The sequence below is a fragment of the Phocoena phocoena genome, chromosome 1 (assembly GCF_963924675.1).
Source record: "Phocoena phocoena chromosome 1, mPhoPho1.1, whole genome shotgun sequence".
Taxonomy (NCBI): domain Eukaryota; kingdom Metazoa; phylum Chordata; class Mammalia; order Artiodactyla; family Phocoenidae; genus Phocoena; species Phocoena phocoena.
The window spans coordinates 61,418,000-61,438,387 of NC_089219.1; the positions used below are offsets into that span (position 1 = coordinate 61,418,000).

The 20,388-nt window shown below is 37.4% G+C and overlaps 1 protein-coding gene and 1 pseudogene across 1 annotated transcript in view; both read right to left on the reverse strand.

The window, feature by feature from the left end:
• Nucleotides 1–7,005: 7,005 nt before the first annotated feature.
• LOC136134385 (protein-L-histidine N-pros-methyltransferase pseudogene) lies at nucleotides 7,006–7,858 on the reverse strand (annotated as a pseudogene).
• Nucleotides 7,859–15,933: 8,075 nt separating this feature from the next.
• The window catches only part of PTGER3 (prostaglandin E receptor 3), a 77,842-nt gene continuing 73,387 nt past the window's right edge, over nucleotides 15,934–20,388 (reverse strand). Inside the window, exon 3 of the mRNA XM_065873949.1 lies at nucleotides 15,934–16,029. Within this exon, the coding sequence (XP_065730021.1) occupies nucleotides 15,934–16,029 (96 nt within the window). The remainder of the gene's footprint in view (nucleotides 16,030–20,388) is intronic.

A 20,388-nucleotide genomic window follows, 5' to 3' on the forward strand; every position in this document is an offset into this window, starting at 1 on the left:
AGATGGGAAGCAGAGGAGTATATATCCAAAACCAGTACCTCTGATTTCAATTCTAACACACTTTCTCCTTTTTACTATCACGGATTTTTTTTTTCTGTCCCTGGAGGAGCAAATTTGATGTCTCTTGACTTTAAGAGCACATGCTATTATAAAATGAAGATCTTTCTTTTTAGTCATATATTTGGGAATGTGAAATTATGCTTTCTACATTTATAAAGTAACTGAAAGAAGATACATCAGGGTTAAAAAAAACTATAAACATTCTCTTGAAAATAAAATTAAAGTGAGGTATCCTGTATAGCAATTTGTTCTGGCTGAGAATAATACCCATAGTTTCAGAGAATTTTCATCTCTTCCTACATTAATGAAAGGAGAAGGAGATGGGGAAAGATGCAAAATTTTTAAGTCCTGTCATTTCTTTAAGAAACTATAGGGACTTCCCTGGTGGTGCAGAGGTTAAAAATTGTCTGCCAATGCAAGGGATATGGGTTCGATCCCTGGTCAGGGACGATCCCACATGCAGTGGAGCAACTAAGCCTGTGTGCCACAACTACTGAGCCTGTGCTCTAGAGCCCGTGCTCCACAACAAGGAAGCCAATGCAGTGAGAAGCCCCCGCACCACAATGAAGAGTAGCCCCCGCTCACCGCAACTAGAGAAAGCCTGTGTACAGCAACAAAGACCCAATGCAACCAAAAATAAATAAATAAAATCAATAAATTTATATTAAAAAAAGAAACTATAATTATTTTCTTGTGGCTAATATAATTTCTAATATTCTATCTCTTCCCAATCAATTTTAAACACTGGAAACATCTTGAAAGATACAATGAAAATAAAAGATTTGTAGCCAGGCAAGCCTGGGTTTGAACACTGGTTTGATCATCTAATATGTTGGGAAAGCAAGGTAATTAAATCCTAATTTAGAGATGGGCCTCAAGTTTTTCATCTTTAAAATGGAAGTTTACATTAACATTCTCATAGGATGGTAGTGAGTATTGTATGAGATAGTGAATAGAAAGCATTTTGTAAATTTTAGAAAATGTTACTTCTCTTTTCCCTTTGCATCATATAGATTCACATTGTTCTCTGATTCCTATTCTGAAGTAACACACAGTCAAGATTTTATTAACTTAATAAATATAGGAAGGAAAGAGGAAGGGAGGGAGAGAGGGAGGGAATGAAAGAAAAATCCCTATTAAGAAAAACAATTCAAAAATAGGGTAGAGATACTTTTCCTTCTCTGAATGATCTGATATTGTTCTATCAGCAGAGATTGGAAGACCCTGGAGTTATTCTGCCCTTGGCCTCTTTCCCCAGAAGAGACATAAGAGATATATAACCTCTTTATAACATTTCTGACAATATCACTAGAAACTGGTCATTTGTTCCAAAAGCGGAGCCTCCTTCTTGAAAGACTTTTATCCCTGTTTGATTTTTTCATTTATTAATGGATGAAATTTTCTCAGAAATATATTTTAGGGCTGCTAACCTCATCACTATACACAATTATACATTTGTCTTTCAGACAACTGACCAGATACCTAACGTAAACCTATGAGACAGAGGAATTTCCCAGTACCCAGTCTAGGACTGGTCTTAGCTGAAATTTTGCTGTTTATGCCACCTCAGGTAGCTATTTCCATCTTCACCTAATAGGAGAACCTCTATGGGTTTGGGCAGTTATCTCCACCATAAAGAAGGCTTAGTTTCTCATACAGTTTCAGAGTCTGAAATGTGAAATAGTTAAGTACGTGGTGAGTGTTGTTAAATGGATCATATCAATGTGTTCCCTCTATTCCCAACAATCATTGGTATATAGACAGATACCCTAGGTAATTACAGGCATTTACAATTAGGTTTTACTGGGGAACCATTTCAAGAAAATGATTTGCTCAGCTGTGTACTAGATTAGTAACACACTTGGGTGTTGGCAGAATCTTCCACTGTGACTGTGAAAACAAAGCAAGAAGTGTTGATACAAAAAAGAACTTTAGAAATATGCTGAAAGTTTCATTATTTTTCCAAAAACTATTGCATCACTTCCCAGAAACATAAGTCCACATCTTTTCAACCACTATTTTTCTTTTTTTAAACTATTTGGGGCATACATAAATACAGCGATGAAATGAAAAAGTACAGTCAATGGAATTTTACTGGAACAACCTGTAAATCAGGATTAGATTAACACTGAACAATGTTCTGTATGATCATGAATAGCTTTTAGACACCTCCAGAGCACCCACATGACCTGGTGTCAACAGTCAGACCTACACATCAAAGAGACTAGGACAGGCACTTGACCGTCTACCCAAGATGAGACTTCAATTAGCAGATAAAACAGAGGTACCACTGCTTGTGATGCTCTTTTGAAGATTTATCTCTGCACAGGCATGCAATCATAAATAAAAATCTCCAAATAAGCAAGCTGACTCAAGAAGGCAGTAGCTGGACCACCATTACCCTCTGGGCTCAGTAATAATATCATATACCTGTTTGAATGCCCACTTGTTCAAATGACTTTGTAAATCCTTAATTATCCTCTTTTAAATGAGTAACATTTGGTTTCCCTTCAAACTTCAACCTCTAGATAAGTATATTGCTCTGATTTGGAACTTACCAGAGTAAAAATGTGACTATTCAAAGCAGTGGAATCAATCTGAGTTGATAACATAAGTGCAGGAATTCTTACAAGCTCCCACTCTTCCCAAAATAAATAGAGCAATTTGACTTTCATCTAATTTGTTCATTTAAAACCTGGTACAAACACAAATATCTTTCCCAACACTTGTTTTATGAGTTTTTACTGTTTTTTTTTATTCATATCTGGAAAAACTTCCAGACATTTCAGTGCCAGAAATATGATCACGTTTGAATTGTCTTTCCTAATTGGAGCCAGGGCTGGCATGTGTCATTGAGATATTTATTCCTAACCCATTAAATCCCCAAAGCATCATGATTTAGGTCTTGTGATCTTGGAGTTTAGATTTGGCTTCCTCCCTGAATCAACCAACCATTCTGTTATGGTTGAATTTTTCCCCTGCCCTAATCAAATCCATATGTTGAAGTCCTAACCCCCAGCACCTCACAATGTGACCTTATTTGAAAATGGGGTCATTGCAGATGCAATTAGTTAAGATGGGGTCCTGCTAGAGTAGAACGGGCCCCTAATCCAATATGACTGGTGTTCTTATAAAAAAGAGAAATTTGGACATGAGACACACACACAAGGAGAATGCTACGTGGGGCGATGTGTCTACAAGCCAAGGGATTCAAAGATTGCCAGCAAACCACCAGAAACTAGGAGAGTAGCATGGAACAGAATCTCCCTCACAGTCCATGGAGGGAACCAACACTGCCAACTCCTTGATCTTGGGCTATCAGCCTCCAGAACTGTGAGAAATAAATCCTGTTATTTAAGTCTTCCAGTTTGTGGTACTTTGTTATGGCAACCCTAGCAAACTAATACACATTTTTCACTGCTGCGGCAGCAAATAGTCTCCTTGGCTGATTAGTGATTCCCTTTTTATCTCTGTTCCTATACATTAAATGAGAATATTTTGCATATTAGTGGTGTTCTCAGTTAACCTTCAAAATGATGGACATGTTTGAAAAAAGGACAATGTCTTTCAGCATTGCCTTGGCCTTCCATAAGGTGATAAAAGATGAGACTTAGAAGAGAGAAGAAGACAGTTTGTTATCTGCTTACACCTTACTCCAAAAAAATATCGTAGCCCCTGGCTGGGTACATACTAACATTGAAAAGCATTTTGATAGAAGTGTGAGCCTCAGTCATAAATAGTTAGAGCCAACTGGGCATTCAGCCAGTGTTTTTAAGAGGGGAGCTAAGCAACAGGAGGATTTCAAGTAGGAAAAGAGAGAGGAGCACTACCCTGATCATTTGGAAAACCAAGGAATCCACAAAATCAAGCTACTCTTTAGAAAATAGAAAAGGAGGACTGATGTCAAGGGAAAAGCAGCAGTCAGCACCTGGATTGAAGTCATGACTTTCCTAGTCCTAGGAGAATCTGGATCAAGTGAGTTTCCTAAACTGCAGCTACACTCCCAACTTCCAGCTCTCTGGACCACATTTGACATATGGAGTTCTCAAATTTTAGTGCATGTGAGAATCACTCAGAGGGCTTCTAAAACACAGATTGCTGGGTTCCAGCCCTGGGGTTTCTGATTCAGTAGGTCAGATGCAGCCAAATAATTTGCATTTCTCATAAATTCCCAGGTGATGCTAATGCACTGGTCTAGCGATGTACTTTGAGAACCACTGGACTACATCAATGTTGTTGCATCTGCTTGTTGAGAAGAATCACCTAGGAGAAGCTTGTTTTAAAAATACAAAATCCTAGGTCCCATGCCAAACTTTCTGACTCATAACCTCCAGGGAAGGGACCAATATTTTCTATTTTAATAAACTTTGAGTGATTAGTATGATTAGGCAAGCTTGAGAAACACTGAACCAAGTATTCATGAATTCCCTTTTTGCATCTGTCATTTTCCCACATGGTACCAATGGGTGGGTTTTGCAATATGGCAATAGTTGTACAAGAAGTTAAGAATAGCACAATCACTGAGTTCTGTTAATCCTAATCTGTTGATACTGTCTATAGGCCAACCATAGAACTGCACTTCTCTTCACGGACAGATGCCCTGGGAGAAGTCTTTCTTAATACCAACTGGCCCTGGTACTGTGATGTAGTCCAGAGCCCACACTGAAATAGGCCCAGGTGATGTAGCTTTTGCTGGCAACTCTAATACTTCTCTTTTGCTCCTTATTATCCCATAACCATGTCTTGCTCCCAATATTAATGGGGTCTCTAGCCTCAGGTTGTTTCCTCTTTAACTTCACAAGTACTTAGTGTGAGCTATACTCTAGGAGTTTTATTTCAAAACCACTTTCTCTTTTTTTTTGGCAGGAATATTCTTGCTGGCACCTGCAGAGGAAATCTCGCTGGCTCAGCAGCTGGTTGATGGTAATTCAAGTTAACTGATTAAAGGGTGGTTGGATATTTGCAAAGAGCTTGTAGTAAAATTGATTGGGGCCCAACTATGCCTATGTGCTGTTTTGGTACACATATAATTCCTTAGATCCAAATTCCAACCACTTACTCAAAAGTGAGGCATCCTGCAAATGGCTTTCTTTGGACCATCTTTTACCTCTGGGGATTTAAAGTGATCTTAAGAATAGTGGTCTCAAACATATCATATCTAATCTTTTCAGCAACCCTAAAATGTGTTTGTTACTCTTTTACAAACAAAGAAACTGAGGCTAAATGAGATTAAATATAGAATCTTCAAGGTCACATGACTAGCTAGTGTCAGTCAGGATTCAAGGCCAACTATACAACTTCAAAGCCTGAGCTATCTCTGCAAGACTACAGTATTCTGCCTTTGAAGAAATTCAGGATCAAGTTGGAGAGCAATATTTCAATTTGTTATTTTTTTCTTGAGTTTCTAAGAGTGCATCTAAACTGCAGTCAAGTGAGATAAGGTTGTGGCATTCTTTCTCAGTTTTGTCAGTTACTTCCACAGAATCTCTGCCAACTTCAAGTGTAAATACAAACCTAGTTCTGTGACTGGAAAGTCAACAACTGGATGGTTATTCAGAAAGTGTGGCTAATTACCTGCTTTAAGTAACATAAAGACAGTTTGGACTTTGAATTATCTTGAACTTTTGCTTTTGCTCAAAGTCGCATTGCTGATTGTTTCACATCTTCTTTCTGTTCTTTCTTTCACCAGCAGGGACTTATTGAATACCAGTTCTATGCCATACACCAGACTCAGGGATGAAAAACATATCCCTGCCTTGGCTAGCAGAGAAGATGGGCAAATACACCAACAAATTACAACACAGATGGACATTTTATCAAGAAGAAGGTTTCCTGATAGAAGTGGTACTTGAGTTGAAACTCATGAAAGATGAGTTAGGATTAATCATGTACAGAAGAGAAGGGAGTATCCAGCCAAGAAGGTACATTATGAGGAAAGTACAAAAGGGTTGGACAGCAGTTTGGCATTGCTGGAAAACAATGTGGATGTGGAAGAGGAGACCAGAGGCTCAGCAGAGACTAGATTGTAGAAAGCCCCATAGACTAAGTTGTTTTAACTTTATCCCTAAGGTTATAGGAAAAGATTAAAGATGTTGTGAAGGAAAATAGCATAAACAGATTTTCATTTTATTAACAAAATATTACTCTGACAGCAGATATGTAGGATGATTAAAGGGCCAAGACCGGAATCAGGACATGGGTTACTGGGGTAATTCAGATGGGAAATGATGGAGGCATAGATTTAAAACATGGCAGTGATAATGAAGAGAACTGAGAAATACTGGTAGGATTAACAGAACTTAAAGGAAGGTTAGATATATAGAAAGAAGATTAACTCAATCTTTAATTTTTTTCCAAAGTCATATTTAAAAATATTACTGTTTTCCCTATTCCCTCCAAATTCTCTTAGTATGACATTTACTTAATTTTGCTTGAACATCTATTTTTTTTTCATCTCCAAAAAAGTTTATTAGCATGATTAAAAACATTTTCTTGAATAATGATAGAATTTCTAAACATGAAAGAGTATCAGGCTATATCCTATAACCAATATTTGCAACTGGATGGACAGCTTTATTGCCAGTCTTCATTTTATTAAAAACAATCCATATTTATTGGTTCCATGTGAAGTCATGACTATTACTTTGTCTGAGAATGAGTCCCTACTGCAATTAAGTATAAAAATTATCTTCCATAATCAGAGTGTGACCTGCATTACTGAGTAAAGAGTTTATAAAAATCCTCAAAGAGTTGGGTTTTTGTTTTTTAAAAACATTCCTTTTACACACTACAAAGAAATAATTAGTATTTTGGCTTTTAAAATTCCTACATGATATTTAGAATGGCAGTCCCCAAAGGTCCTCCCTTCACATAATTCAGAACACAGACCCTCTTCCGGAGCATACATTCTTGGGGTGGACTCTGAAGACTTCAACCTCCACATGTTTATACTGGTTTGAGAACAAAGACAACATCATCCAGAATGTAGTAGTCATTATACATGTCACCTTCACACAGGTATGGCAGTCTAGTGAAAGCTTCGATAATAAAACCAGCTTTTCTGAAAACTTCAGGCAGACTATTCACTTGTTCTTCCCAGTTCTGTCCCTTGATTTCCAAAATTTCTGACGGTTTATCTCACTTGCCACCGTTTTCCACATAGGGATGAAAAGGTAAGACCAGAGCAAGGATGACCCTGCCTCTAGTTGGCTCCAAGACACTTCTGATATCTTTTAACAAAGTCAGGGGCTGATCACAGCAGTCCAGCAAATTCAAGCAGCTGATGACATCATACTGGAACCCTGTATGCTTCCATTCATTTATACCAAGTACTCTGTATTTCTTCTTCTGAAGCTGCCATATCATAGTTTCAGACAGCTCAGTGGCGTAAATTTCTTCAAAATCAGGGCTCATTGTTTTTGTGACTTCTCCATCTCCAGCACCTAAATCAAGAAGTCTATGCGTTTTCCAGTCTGGATTAATTTTAAGCAGTCTCTGAAACTGATCTGGTGAAAAGACAAACATTGAGCCTCTTACTAGCAACCCACTGATAGATGTTCTAGACATAAACAGGCTAAAAACAGATGACACAAAAGAGTGATATAATTGGATAAATACCCAGCCCAGTTTCTCAGTGCTGTTGTTTAAGAAGATCTGTGTTCCTTGATCAAGGTAACTCTGAACAAAGACAGCCTGGAGTGATTCACATAATTTCTCTCTGTTGCTCTCATACTACTGGTGGTTCTCCTTCCTGCCGCTCGCGGCGGCCGCCGGCCGGCCCGCCGGGGCCACTCGTCATGTTCACGTCAGGGAGCGGGTGAGCGGGCTCCGCAGGGTCCACATCCTTTGCGCCAGCCACACGGACGCCAGGCTCAGACACAGCCAGCCCGCGAGCAGCCTCATCGGGGGCCGCGGCCACTTGCTCGGATCACCGCCGGCGCCGGGGCAAGGAGGACGACGCGCCAACGCCTCCAGCCGCCGCCGCCGCCCAGGATCGAGCCATCGCGCCCAACTCGCCCATCCAGCCCCTTCAGGGACGAGGCCCGAACATCTATTTCTATTCTTTACCAGAAGAAGCAGGAGCCTCTCCCACCAACACCACAACAATCAGCAAGTAGTTATGGAGCACTTATTACTAAATCATACTTTGTCTAGTCTTATAACAAATTTACATCCCTTTGTTTTAATCCTGAATTTCTATTGGTAGTCTCTGTTTGGTTTAACCCTGTATTTTACATGGCATTGTGGTTTTTTAGTGTATAATCTCTTCTTCCCTTCCTGTGCCATAGTATTTTAGTGCTTATTACTTAAGTTCTCATGTTTTCTATGTATACCTGCAATTTTATTCTTTATTATTTTCTCTAAGTAATTCTGAATAAGTCCTTCTTGTCTATTTCCAAAGCATTTAAAAAGATTTCATATTTCAATTATAAGTTAAATACACTGATAAAAAAACATGATCAGCAACCACTAACTTTCTTTAAGAAATCAGCTAATGACTCTTATTCATTTACTATGGCTCTGGTATACTTATTTCAAAAAGGAAAACACTATACTTTGCTCAAAAAAGTAATAAAATGAAAATTTTCTACTGCCCTCATATGTGCAAATTATGTTCATTTTATTCCACAGCCTATATATCTTCAGCAATACCTTCATTTACTTCTAAGTGTAGTAAAATTCAGCTCATATACCAATGTAAGAAATAACTTAGCTAACCAAAAGACAAGTTAGTTTTATATGTAGTTTCTATCTCACTTATTTTTTTTCTAACAGCAATCACCCCATATTCAACAAATATTTGCAGTTGTTTTCTTCAAGAAGTCTAAAGAAGACTTTCTGCACCACTCAGATTTAAAGACTGACCAAAGCAGCACATCAAAGAGGAAAAGTAAATAAAGAATCAACTGTCAACTAAATGCTGCCTTTCCCCATATTGTGCATACCTAGTGTCTTAGTCATCACTCATGTAGATTGCAGTCTGGTCACTTAGATTTGCCATCAAGTTTTTATTGAGCAATTTCTATGTGCTTACCACAGTGCTAGGCTCTGTAGGTACAAAAGCAGAGGTCCTGCTTACAAGGGGCTTACAATATGGTTGAGTATTAAAAAAAAAAAAACTACAAAAGCTCTTAAAAATGCATATTGTACAAATTATTTTTATATAAAAAAACATTTCAGATAATGACAATAAAATAAAGTCTTAGAACATGAATAAAGAGAGAAACATTTTAATCCATGGGGTAAGCCTAGACATATTTTGAATTAAAATATTTAGTAAAAGCCTGGATTAATGAAACACGTAAGTACAAATATTTTTTAAGACAGCTGTTAAACATTTAAGTATTCATAGTAATTAATTAAAAGCATATCAAGCAAGGTATATTTTATTCAGATCCTTAAGGTATCTGAATAATTACAATTATCTTAACAATAGACTTCTTTTAAATGTGCTTCCAACTACTGAAGATGTTGAAAAAAAATTTTGTTCTCTTAAGTAGCTTATATGGTTTCCTTATAACCTAGTTTTCATTATTTATTTAATTTTTAAAAGTCGTTCTTGTAGACACTAAAAATGTAGACCAATTCAACACTGTCTGAATTTTCATATATTTCGTGGACCAAGGTCCCCTTATAAGATACATATACACATTTACATACAAAAGATAATGACTTTAACTCCTCCTTCCTTGGGAGAATTTGGATAAATATAACTTCTGATGGAAGCTCAGTCTTCTAACTCTAATATTCCCTGTTTCCTTTCCTTGCCCTGGCTCTGAGATCTCAGCATGGCTTGGCATGCCTCTTCACATTACCCTGTCCCAACCTCGTTTGGGAACAGCATAGCTGGATTTTTTTTTTTGCTTTTGCTTATTTTGTTTCACACTGGGTTGCAGTGGTGCTGAATGAAATCACTGGCTCTGCAATAGAATGTTGGTAGAAGTAGGCAGGAGTTTATTTCTTCCAATGCAAAAGTCATAGGTCTATATGTAGTCAGGAACCAGGTCTATACAGCCCATTTTTTGTGGTGTCAAATACTGTACTAGAGCTATGAGACCCATGAAGAAAATATAAGAAATGTGTCTGTCAACCATGAAATAGAATTTTGTCAAGGGAAAACAGACAGGCATAATGAAAATATTTAAGGAATAATACAGTAATTATCGAAATGAGCACTATATAACTTCAGAGCTGGGGAGAGAGGTAAGCAGATAACAAAGACATAGTAGTCCTCTCTTATTTTCAGGGAATACATTCCAAGACCCTAGTGGATGACTGAAACCACAGATAGTACTGCATCCTATATATAGTATGTTTTTTCCTATACATAAGTACCTCTTTTAAAGTTTAATTTATAAATTAGGTACAATAAGAGATTAACGATAATAACCAATCGTTATTGTACTAGCTTTTTATCCTTCTTCACAATTTCAAGAACATAAGAGTTCTTCTTATGTAGATTTTAGCAACCTCAGCATATATTTTTTTTCTTTCCTTATTAAATTGAGAACTTTCACTTAAAGGAAGCACTTTACACTTAAAGAAGCACTTTACAATTTCTCTTTGGCATATCCGAATGGCCAAGCATCACTACTCTTGGGCTTTGGGGCTTTTATTATTATTTTTGGCCACACCTCACAGCTTGGGGGATCTTAGATACCCGACCAGGGATTGAACCCCAGGCTGGTGGCAGAAAGCGCGGAGTCCTAACCACTGGAGCACCAGGGAATTCCCTGGGGCCATTATTAAGTAAAAAGCATATTAAGTGCTTGAACCCAGGCACTGCAAAACCTCAACAGTGGATCTGATAACTGAGTGGGCTACCATGTGACTAATGAGTGGGATACAGGGGACAAAGTGATGATTCACATCCCAGGTAAGACAGAGCGGAACCCTAGGAGATTTCATCACGCCTACTCAGAATGACATTCAATTTAACACTTACGAATTGTTTTTTTCTGGAATTTTCCACTTAATATTTTCAGGTTGCGCTTGACCACTGGTAACTGAAATCACAGATAAGGAGGAGCTTCTGTACTTAAATTGTCCAAGGCCTAAGGACAAGGTGAGATTCTAACATGTGGGAGATGAGTAGGTTTTGTGTGGGCAAAAATAACCATGAGGTATTAGAATCAAGAAGAATAGCATCCAGGGATCTGTTGTTATATAACATTGATTCTGTCCATGACATTTCAACCTACAGTCAGGAAGCCAGTTTATAGTTGAAAGTGAGAACTCATATTATACAGTTGGAGGTAAGTCTAGATAAAGAATTAATCACAGTCAATTACTAAGTTACTTATTGAGTACCTATTGTGTTACACTCACTTTACGTACCTTTTCACAATAACCCCACAGGTAAGTATTATTGTCTTTAGTTTACAGTTTAATTCATTGAGACTCAATGAAATTAATTAACTTTCTCAAGTTCACAGAGCTAATGAGTGGCACAGCCAGATTTAAATCCAAGTTTGATTCCAAAGCCCATGCTTTTATTACTAGATCACATTGTCTTATAAATGGAATATCATTGTAATAAGTCTCACATCCCACTGTGCTGTAGGGAGAACAGTAAACCTGGAATCAAAAAACTTAAACTTGGATCTGAATTCCTACTTATGTTAGCTAAGTGACATTGGGCAAGCCCTCTGTAAACCTTATCCTCTTTTGTAAAAATAAAATAGTAAATAGATGACAGCTAGACAACCACATAGCTGGATGATGGACAGATAGGTAACAGGAGTATGGATATTCCTATTGATGGTCTGCAAATTCTACTTGCTCAATAAAATATGTTGAATTTAAACCTGAATAAAGGGATTGTGTACAGTATCAATTTCGTGCCAGTTACATGGTGCTTGAATTTCAATACATATTTAATGAAAATAATTGTAGTTTGAAGCTACTTCACACTGGTTCAACTAACCAGAAGGAATGATTCAGCTATTTTGGTTTCATCTCATTGACAGAAATGACAATAGAGTCACAGTATAGGCTCCTATTGCAAAACTACTGATACCATATTATCATCTCTTTCTAAGATATCCTCGTAGGTGACAGCATGGCCCTTAGGTGCCTAAAGAAGGGACACTCAATAAATATGTGTTGAATTAAGTGAATGGGGTGAGGGAAAAGAAGGAGGAAAGGAGTGGGAAAGAAAGATAAGAGAAAGAAATGTTGGTTGAATTTATGAGCAGCTAAGTGTACATTAGCTGAGAGATAGTAGATGACTCAAAGTATTTTTTTAAAGTTAACAGAATTTCTTATTTCAGACAAACTAGACCCTTTTATTTCATAAAAAAGTAACACAACTTGGGCTTCCCTGGTGGCGCAGTGGTTGAGAGTCCGCCTGCCGATGCAGGGAACACGGGTTCGTGCCCCGGTCTGGGAAGATCCCACATGCCGCAGAGCGGCTGGGCCCGTGAGCCATGGCTGCTGAGCCTGTGCTCCGCAGCGGGAGAGGCCTGCGTACCGCGAAAAAAAAAAAAAAAGTAACAAAACTTGATAGTTGATAACTATGTCATTTATTAATTTTGTCTTTTGTATGTCACCCAAGAAGAAATTGTAAGAAATGCTGAATTGATAGTGGTGGATCAGAGGCTGCACCTGGATTTTTTAATGCTCCAACTCAACAGTTCACCCCTTAGCTTCATTATTTTCTATGACATTTCAAGACAGCTCTTCATTGCATCACACATTTCAGTCTTCAAAGACAGAGAAATAACAATTATGCTGATTCCTGAATTACTAAATGACATATAACCAGAATACAGACTTAAGAACTTTTAGTTCCCAGCTTAGCCCAGAAGAACACATCTCCAAAACATTAATCACACATTTTGCATAAATATCTTTGGTCATGGTACCCTCCTGCCTTCATTTGGCATCCTTTTCTATCTCGTGAAGCTTATGTCTTATTAATTGAATTCTTGCTCTCAGTAAGTTGACTTTTCACTGACAAAATCTTTTACTGATTTTACAAACTCATATTGTAAAATCAAAACTACCATAAAATGTAAAGATATCCACATCAGTTGAGATTCACATAAGGGTTTGAAGTTGGGGTAAAACTCATGAAGGATGGGGTTTTCTTTTTCTCATTTTTTCATCAGTCACCACCTGTGCAATTGTACCCAGCTTCTTAAATATATACTCAAAATCCAGTCCCAGAAACCAATTTTTAATACTCAAAGACACATATTACAGTAATAAATTTGGTCTCAGTGGATATTACTGACAAGAAAAAACATTAAAATTTTTTAAAAGATGAAAAAGAAGAAAAAATCAAAATATAAAATTCTCCTTCTCAAGTAGGAAGAAATACACAAACTCAGGGAAGCAGGAATTACAATAAAAAGTCCAACTCCGTTCTTTCATTATCTGTTAGAATAAAGAGAAAAAGATATAGTAAGCATGGATAGGAATACTTTTGTTTTTTTATGGTGTGAGGACTAAGATGTAAGTGTGAAATATAATGTCTTAGACATCAAAACATTCTTGTTTGAAGTAATTACATCTGTGTTTTGTAAATAAAAGCAATTTAAATAATTCTGGATTGGGGATCATGTAAGCCTCTGGCTCATTTAATTACACTAAGTGTATGCTTTCATTCTGAGCAATTTTTCTGGTTTCCAAGATTGTAATCCAGAAGAATAATCAAATTATAAAACTATATCAATTGTATAAACATTGAATGGTCAAATAATCTTGCCTTAAAAACAAGCCCTAATCAGTATATAACCGCACTCTAAAAACATCAGGAAGAGTACTGATTAAAAGAGCCATGAAATACAATTTTTCTCCTATCAAACCAACAAAGTATTGTGTGTGTGTTTTAAGATAACATACAGTGCTGGTTAGAATAAAACAAAGTAGAAACTCTCACACATTGCTGAAGAAATTTTAAATCTCTAGTAATTCTTTTTGAAAGCAGTCAGACTATAGGCATCTTTCAAGAATATTAAAATTTTATATATTATTTATTCCTTAAAGTATACTTTTGGTAAAAACAATCACAATTTTTTTTTTAATTCTGCATTTCAGTCTTTGGGTAATAGATACAACTCTATTCATCATGGTGCCAAATTTGAACACACATAATGATTAAGTAAACTATAGTATATTCTTTTAATAGGCTATTACGTAAATATTAAAGTTAGTTTAAAAATAATTTGTAAATAATCTGAGGAATGCTTATTTTATGTTAAATGAAGTAAAAAAACAAGACACAATAATGAGTATATATTATCATAAGTATGTAAAACTAAATCAAGGAAAGTGTAGGGCAAAATGAAGAGAGAAATACACTAAAATGATGGTGAGTTTTTCTTGAGTAGTGGAAGTAAAGTTTAGTAAGTTGCCTTTCTTTCTAATTTTCTTTATTTTCCAAAGTTCCTATAGAGAGCTTGGCTTATTTATATAATGATAGGAAGTACGATAAGATTTACTTTAAAAAATTAAAGGTGGGATTAGCATGAACCTACCAATAATGAGATGGGAGATGGGTATCTCCCTTCTTTTGTTTTCCAAGGGATCTGTGTTCATAGCAAAACAGTGCCTGTAATATGAATATTACAGGCAGATATCCAGGGGAAGGATATAAGATCATAAAAGTGAGTTGAGTAAAAACTTTATTGGCCTTGTGATTTTTGAGGTATGTTCCAGAAGCAACCAGCTTATTCTTATCCTTTGGGCATTGTTACACAGTATTTATTGAAAAACACATTTAGATCTTGCCCTGAAGAACAGAAGTGATTATCTCTCAGTTACTGCCACTATGGGAGAACAAATGGTCAAAGAAATTGAGCTGCTTGAATGTCCACATCTGTCATAACAACTTATATTGAGTAGAGGAGCTATTGTACCCAGCTGTACCCAGGGAATGAAATAAAACGAACATGCTGACTTTCCATTAAAAATGAAGGGTTCAATTTATTTGAAAAGACATGTGCTATCTTTGAAAATAAATTAAAACTTTTTACATGCTCTCATTAAAACAAAAAAGATCACACAATGTGATGACACACAGAAGACTATTCATTCAGTTAACCCTACAGTCAGTAACAAGAATATTGAAAGAAAATGTTTGAGGGAGGAAATTAATGCTCGAAATTTAGTCTGACCAAATGTGCATCACATTTGGCATTATGTTCTACTTTCTGCAATGTTCATTCATTGAAATATATGTTTTATACAAAACAGATATAATCGAAAGAGCAAGTAAGAGTGTGCTAAACATATGGTGAACATGCTGAGTTCTGGTGCCTAAGCAAAACAGGGGTCACTTAGCTTTAAAATACTCCTGGAAGGATGAGATTAACATGTACACAATACTACGTACAAAATAGATAACCAATAAGGATCTACTGTATAGCACAGGGAACTATACTCAGTATTTTGTAATAACCTATAAGGGAAAAGAATTTTAAAAAGAATATATATATTATATATATATAATATATATACATATTATATATTATATATATATATGTATAACTGAATTTCTGTGCTGTAGACCTGAAAATAACATGACATTGTAAATCACCTATACTTCAATTTTCAAAAAAATTAAGAAATATTCCTGGAGACTGTTCCTACTATGAAAAGTGATGTGCAGGCTCTTTCACTACATGAGAGTTGGTCAGTTCCAAGAGCAGCCTGGAGCCAGTCTCAGAAAGCTTAATTGGAGGAAATGTAAGTGAAGTTGTAAAAAACAACAGTAGCTCCTCTGGGGAATCTAGTCCTCCTTAATCAGATGTGTGTGCTTAGCTTGCATTTTAATTCTTAGAGGTATTCTGCCTTTGTAACATGAACTTGGATCAGAACAGAGAGATCGGGGAGGACTAAGCTGTAGATCCAGACCGCTTCTACATCTCACCTTTCCAAGTGGTCACTCCACATCAGGGTTGAGGAGCACTGGTGGGGTAAAGAGGTGGAGCTGGATGCATAGTTGTTTGTGTGGTGCCTGATCTGTGAACAGACAGAGGGTTTCAGTGGACGAATTATTGATTATGACTCCTTTCATCAGATGACACTTCCCTGAACATTTAAAAAAAAAACAGCAGAGCCCCAATCCATACATCAATGCCCACCGGTTATGACCGAGTAAAACAAAGATGTTTTAGATATTATCTCCCCGAGACTGTCTCATTCCTGCCTCTGTGCTTTGACCCACACTCTATTTCTTCCCACACTGACACACCAGACATTACTTGAGAGCAGAAATCGGCTCTAATGTGACTTCGGGAACCTGAGAGCATTTATCACAGCATTTGTTAAATGCCGAATGAAAGCTCACGGACTTCAAATGATCTTTATAGGTAAATCTAATTCTACCACTCTCCAGCTTTCAGTGGCTTCCTGTTGCTCTTAGGGTACAGATCAAAATTCATAACATTATCTGCTTGATCTAGCCTCCGGCTGCAACTCCAGCTTTGTTTTGAACCTTTTGCTACCATGTGCTCAGGCCACTCTAGCCATCCAGGAACATCACAAACAGGGTCATCCTCCTGCCTACCTCAGGGCCTTTGCACTTGAAGCTTCCCCTACCCAGAGTGCTCTCCCATTCCCTCATCACCTGGCTAACTACTACTTGTCCTTCAGGTCTTAACTTGGAAAATCACTTCCTCAGAGAACACCCCGTTGACCAGGACTGGTCTCCCACTGTGTGACCCACTATTTTCTTTTCAAGAATTCATTGTAGTTTGTAACGACTAGTTACTTATGTGATTATTTGTTTAACACGAGTTATTATCTCTAGGCTACAAGCTTCCTGAGAGCAGAAACCATGCCTGGTTTAGCTTATCACTGCATCTCCAACAGCTACCACAGTGCCTAGCACATAGGTGACGGTCTGTAAGTATTTGTGGTCTGAATGAACAATGCTGCATAATTTGTCCTGAGGCCCATCCCTCAACAGCATTCTACAAATAATCGCTTAAATTCATTCGTTGCAATAAAATATTGAAATATACACATTTTGACAAAGTTGAAATACATAAAAAGAAAATATACCTGAAAAATGTTTCCTTTTTATACATTTCTTAGTAATTCTCTTACAACAACTAGCAAAATGAAATGAAATTCTTATAAGAAATTGTTACAAGAAAGAACAAAAAGAAATTGAATTCAACGTATCTTTAGTCAGTCTTTTTTATCAGATTGCTAGAGTGCTTTTTTTCTCAAGAGTATAGTTAAGATCATCTTAAATAGCATGCCCAACCCAGGTGGCGTGACATTATATAAAATGTCCAGACAACATGTGGTTCTCCAGTTCTTGACTGTGTTAAACAAATAGACAATTTTTTATTTTAGGAAGGCAGTGTTACTTGAAGGACAATAAAATGACATGTCTTCATTGCAACAAAAAAATATAATTTGGCCAATATCTATTTCAGAGCAAACACAAGATGTTTAGGGACACTTTTTATAGAAACATTGTGGATCTGGAAGAATGGTCAGAGTCGAGGTCAAAATAGAAAAGAAAAACAAAACAGACTTTCCTCTTCATTCTCTAAGACTTTCAGAATCGCCTGTGTGCCTATGTATGAGAAGACCCTTCATATGTTAAAGAGCAATCTGGTTAGGTTGGGTCCCTTCACTAGAGGACCGCTAAGTTTCTCTTCCTGCTGTCATGCTGCTTAGGTTCTCATTTAGAGGACTGCTTTAACTAAGTAAATACACTTGGGATTGCATTATTTGTTGGCCCAACTTTAAGAGCAAATATAACAGTAGGCATTTGGGTATCATATGCCTGTCCAATGTCAAGTAGCAGGAAAAGAAGGAATTAAAGAGAAATGAGGCGCTGCAAGGTAATAGGTGAAGAGCTGTGAGTTCTGAAGCATGGTATGGTGCCCTGTTCCACTCCCTAATCCACTCCCCTGGTAGAACCCATCTCCCTTATGGACATTCTCCGTGATTCACTCTGTCATTCACATTACAAAATTTTGCTTCATGGTCACACCTAATTCTGCAGCTTACTCTGCCCCTGCATTTCATGCCAATTTTCTCTCCTGTGTGTCTGTTTTATTTCACTCCTTCTCTCCAGTCTTCACGTCATTGTTCAGGTTCTCACCCTCATTCTTCTTGTCCAGTGTATCAATCTGAACTATATGAAATTCACATTATTGTTGGATCAAAAATGGTTGTATATTGGAAATTATACCTGATTTAACTTAATAACAGCCTTCTAACTAACTAGTGTTTCTGACCGGAGTCTTTCTTTTCTCTAACACATCCTTTGTATTGTTTCCAAGGCAAACCTTGGCAAATCCTAAACATCTTTGAAGGTTCCCCACTGCTACAGGATAAAGTTCTGAAGTACCTAAGGTGTACCACTGAGTGGTTCCAACCTCCACTTCTGGGTTTATCTCCTGCTTCTCCTCTTCGTGTGACCCTTGATTCAATCCTGTAAACTACTCACACTTGCAGAAACCTACCAATGCTCTTTTACACCTAATTACTCTGGAGTTTGCTATTCCCTTTCTAGAATGCCTCTCTCTACTTTTGTCCAGAATCAATTGTACTTTTCCTCCAAGATCCAGTCTTTTGTTTTCTCGGAAACAACATGGCATTGTATACATTATTCAAGATGTAATTATCTCATTATATTGTACTGAATTGGCCAAAACGTTCGTTTGGGTTTTTCCTTAACATCTTACAGAAAATTTTGGCAAACCCGATGCTTATGAGTGTGTCGGTTTCTCACTTTCTGATTCATAGCAGGAGCCCAATAAATGTTCGTGAGTAAAACAGCATTCTAAGAAATGATTGGCTCTCCTCAGTGGTCAACATTATGAGGCCAAGGGCTAAACAAATCTTTTGGCACACATAAGAACCTACTAGGTAGAAATCACCTTGTCAGGCATGATGATATGTTCATATTTTAAGTTTCTTTTGACTCTAGAAATGTGTAGTCTCTGTATGTCCCATATAATACTTGAGAATATCCATGGTTACATTTCACCTAACTATATATCACTCTAATTCACTGGACTGGGATGAAAGCACTTAGACACTCAGTGCACTTTTTTGAATGAATCAATGAATAATAAGTAAGGACTGTCTTGTGCTGAGCATTCCCAGAAGCAGAGCCTGAGCCAAGGGCTTGTATGCAAGTGACTTATTAAGGATGTACTCCCAGGAGAAACAGTAAGGGAGTGGGAAAGTAGGACAGAGAAGGAGAAGAAGCCACGATGTGGTGAGATTTTAGGTAATTCCAGTCTCAGTCTGAAGCTTTGGGAAACTCTGGAGTGTAAACTACACTTCAGCGTTTATCCCATCTCTAGACAAAGGGTCTGGGCTTTCCTACTCCCATACCTATAAGTCATTGCTACTTTGGGGAGGAGTAAAACTCATAGGTTATGCTGGTTCTGCCTGTGGGTGAGCCTCTGAAGGTACTGGTGTGAACAGTTAACAGCAAAACAAGCAGAGGCTGGGGTTGGGTATAGAACTGGTGTATGGGATCCGACAGGTTCTGCATAGGGATCCAGTCATGTGGGATACACTCCAAGCAAATATTTGGCAAGTTAAGTTTAGCTGGTAGTGGAGGAGACTGTCCATGTGTGTAGACTGGGGAGCTCTGTTCAGCGGGGTGTCCTGTTGAAAATAATCTTCTTCACTCCTGCTACTGATGCCTGGACTCCCTTTAGCTAGGGATAAAACTTCTTAATCTATATTGAGAAACAATACTTAAAAGGGAATTACCTTGGGTGGAAGGAAGAAAAGGTAGAAATATTTATGTCAGGCAATGCCAAACTCTTTTACGTTTAATCCATTTAATGCTTTACCCCTTTAAGACACTGAATTTCATCCACATCAAAGTATGAGTCTTTCCTGAGAGTGTATGATTTACAGGCATTAATGGGCCTCTCTTAGACATCTTAGTTCTTACCACCATGAAGATACTGTCCAGCTCAAAATAAGTCCTCTTCCTCTTGTTTTAGCTAAGCTTATAGCTTTGTGTCTTCTTCCCAAATTACCAAATATGTATAATACCCAAGCTGCTAGCATAGCTGGTCCTCTCTCTGGATATGAGAACCCAAAAATTTTCAGTTAAAGCAGCTTTATTTACTCAGCCTTATTACAGGATATTTTTAAAGCTTCCTGTTAAGATAGAAAAGACTATCTGTGTGTGTGTGTGTGTGTGTGTGTGTGTGTGTGTGTGTGTGTGTGTGATCTTCACTTTGAATTTGGCTCTTGGACCAAATTATTTTCCCGTGGCAATTGCGATAAAAAGATTGATGTATGAGTGGCCACTCCAGTCACCTGAACACAACCCAGTTGTTGGGTCTGCTGCCATGGCTTGTGGGTGGACCCTGGCTGTTAGTG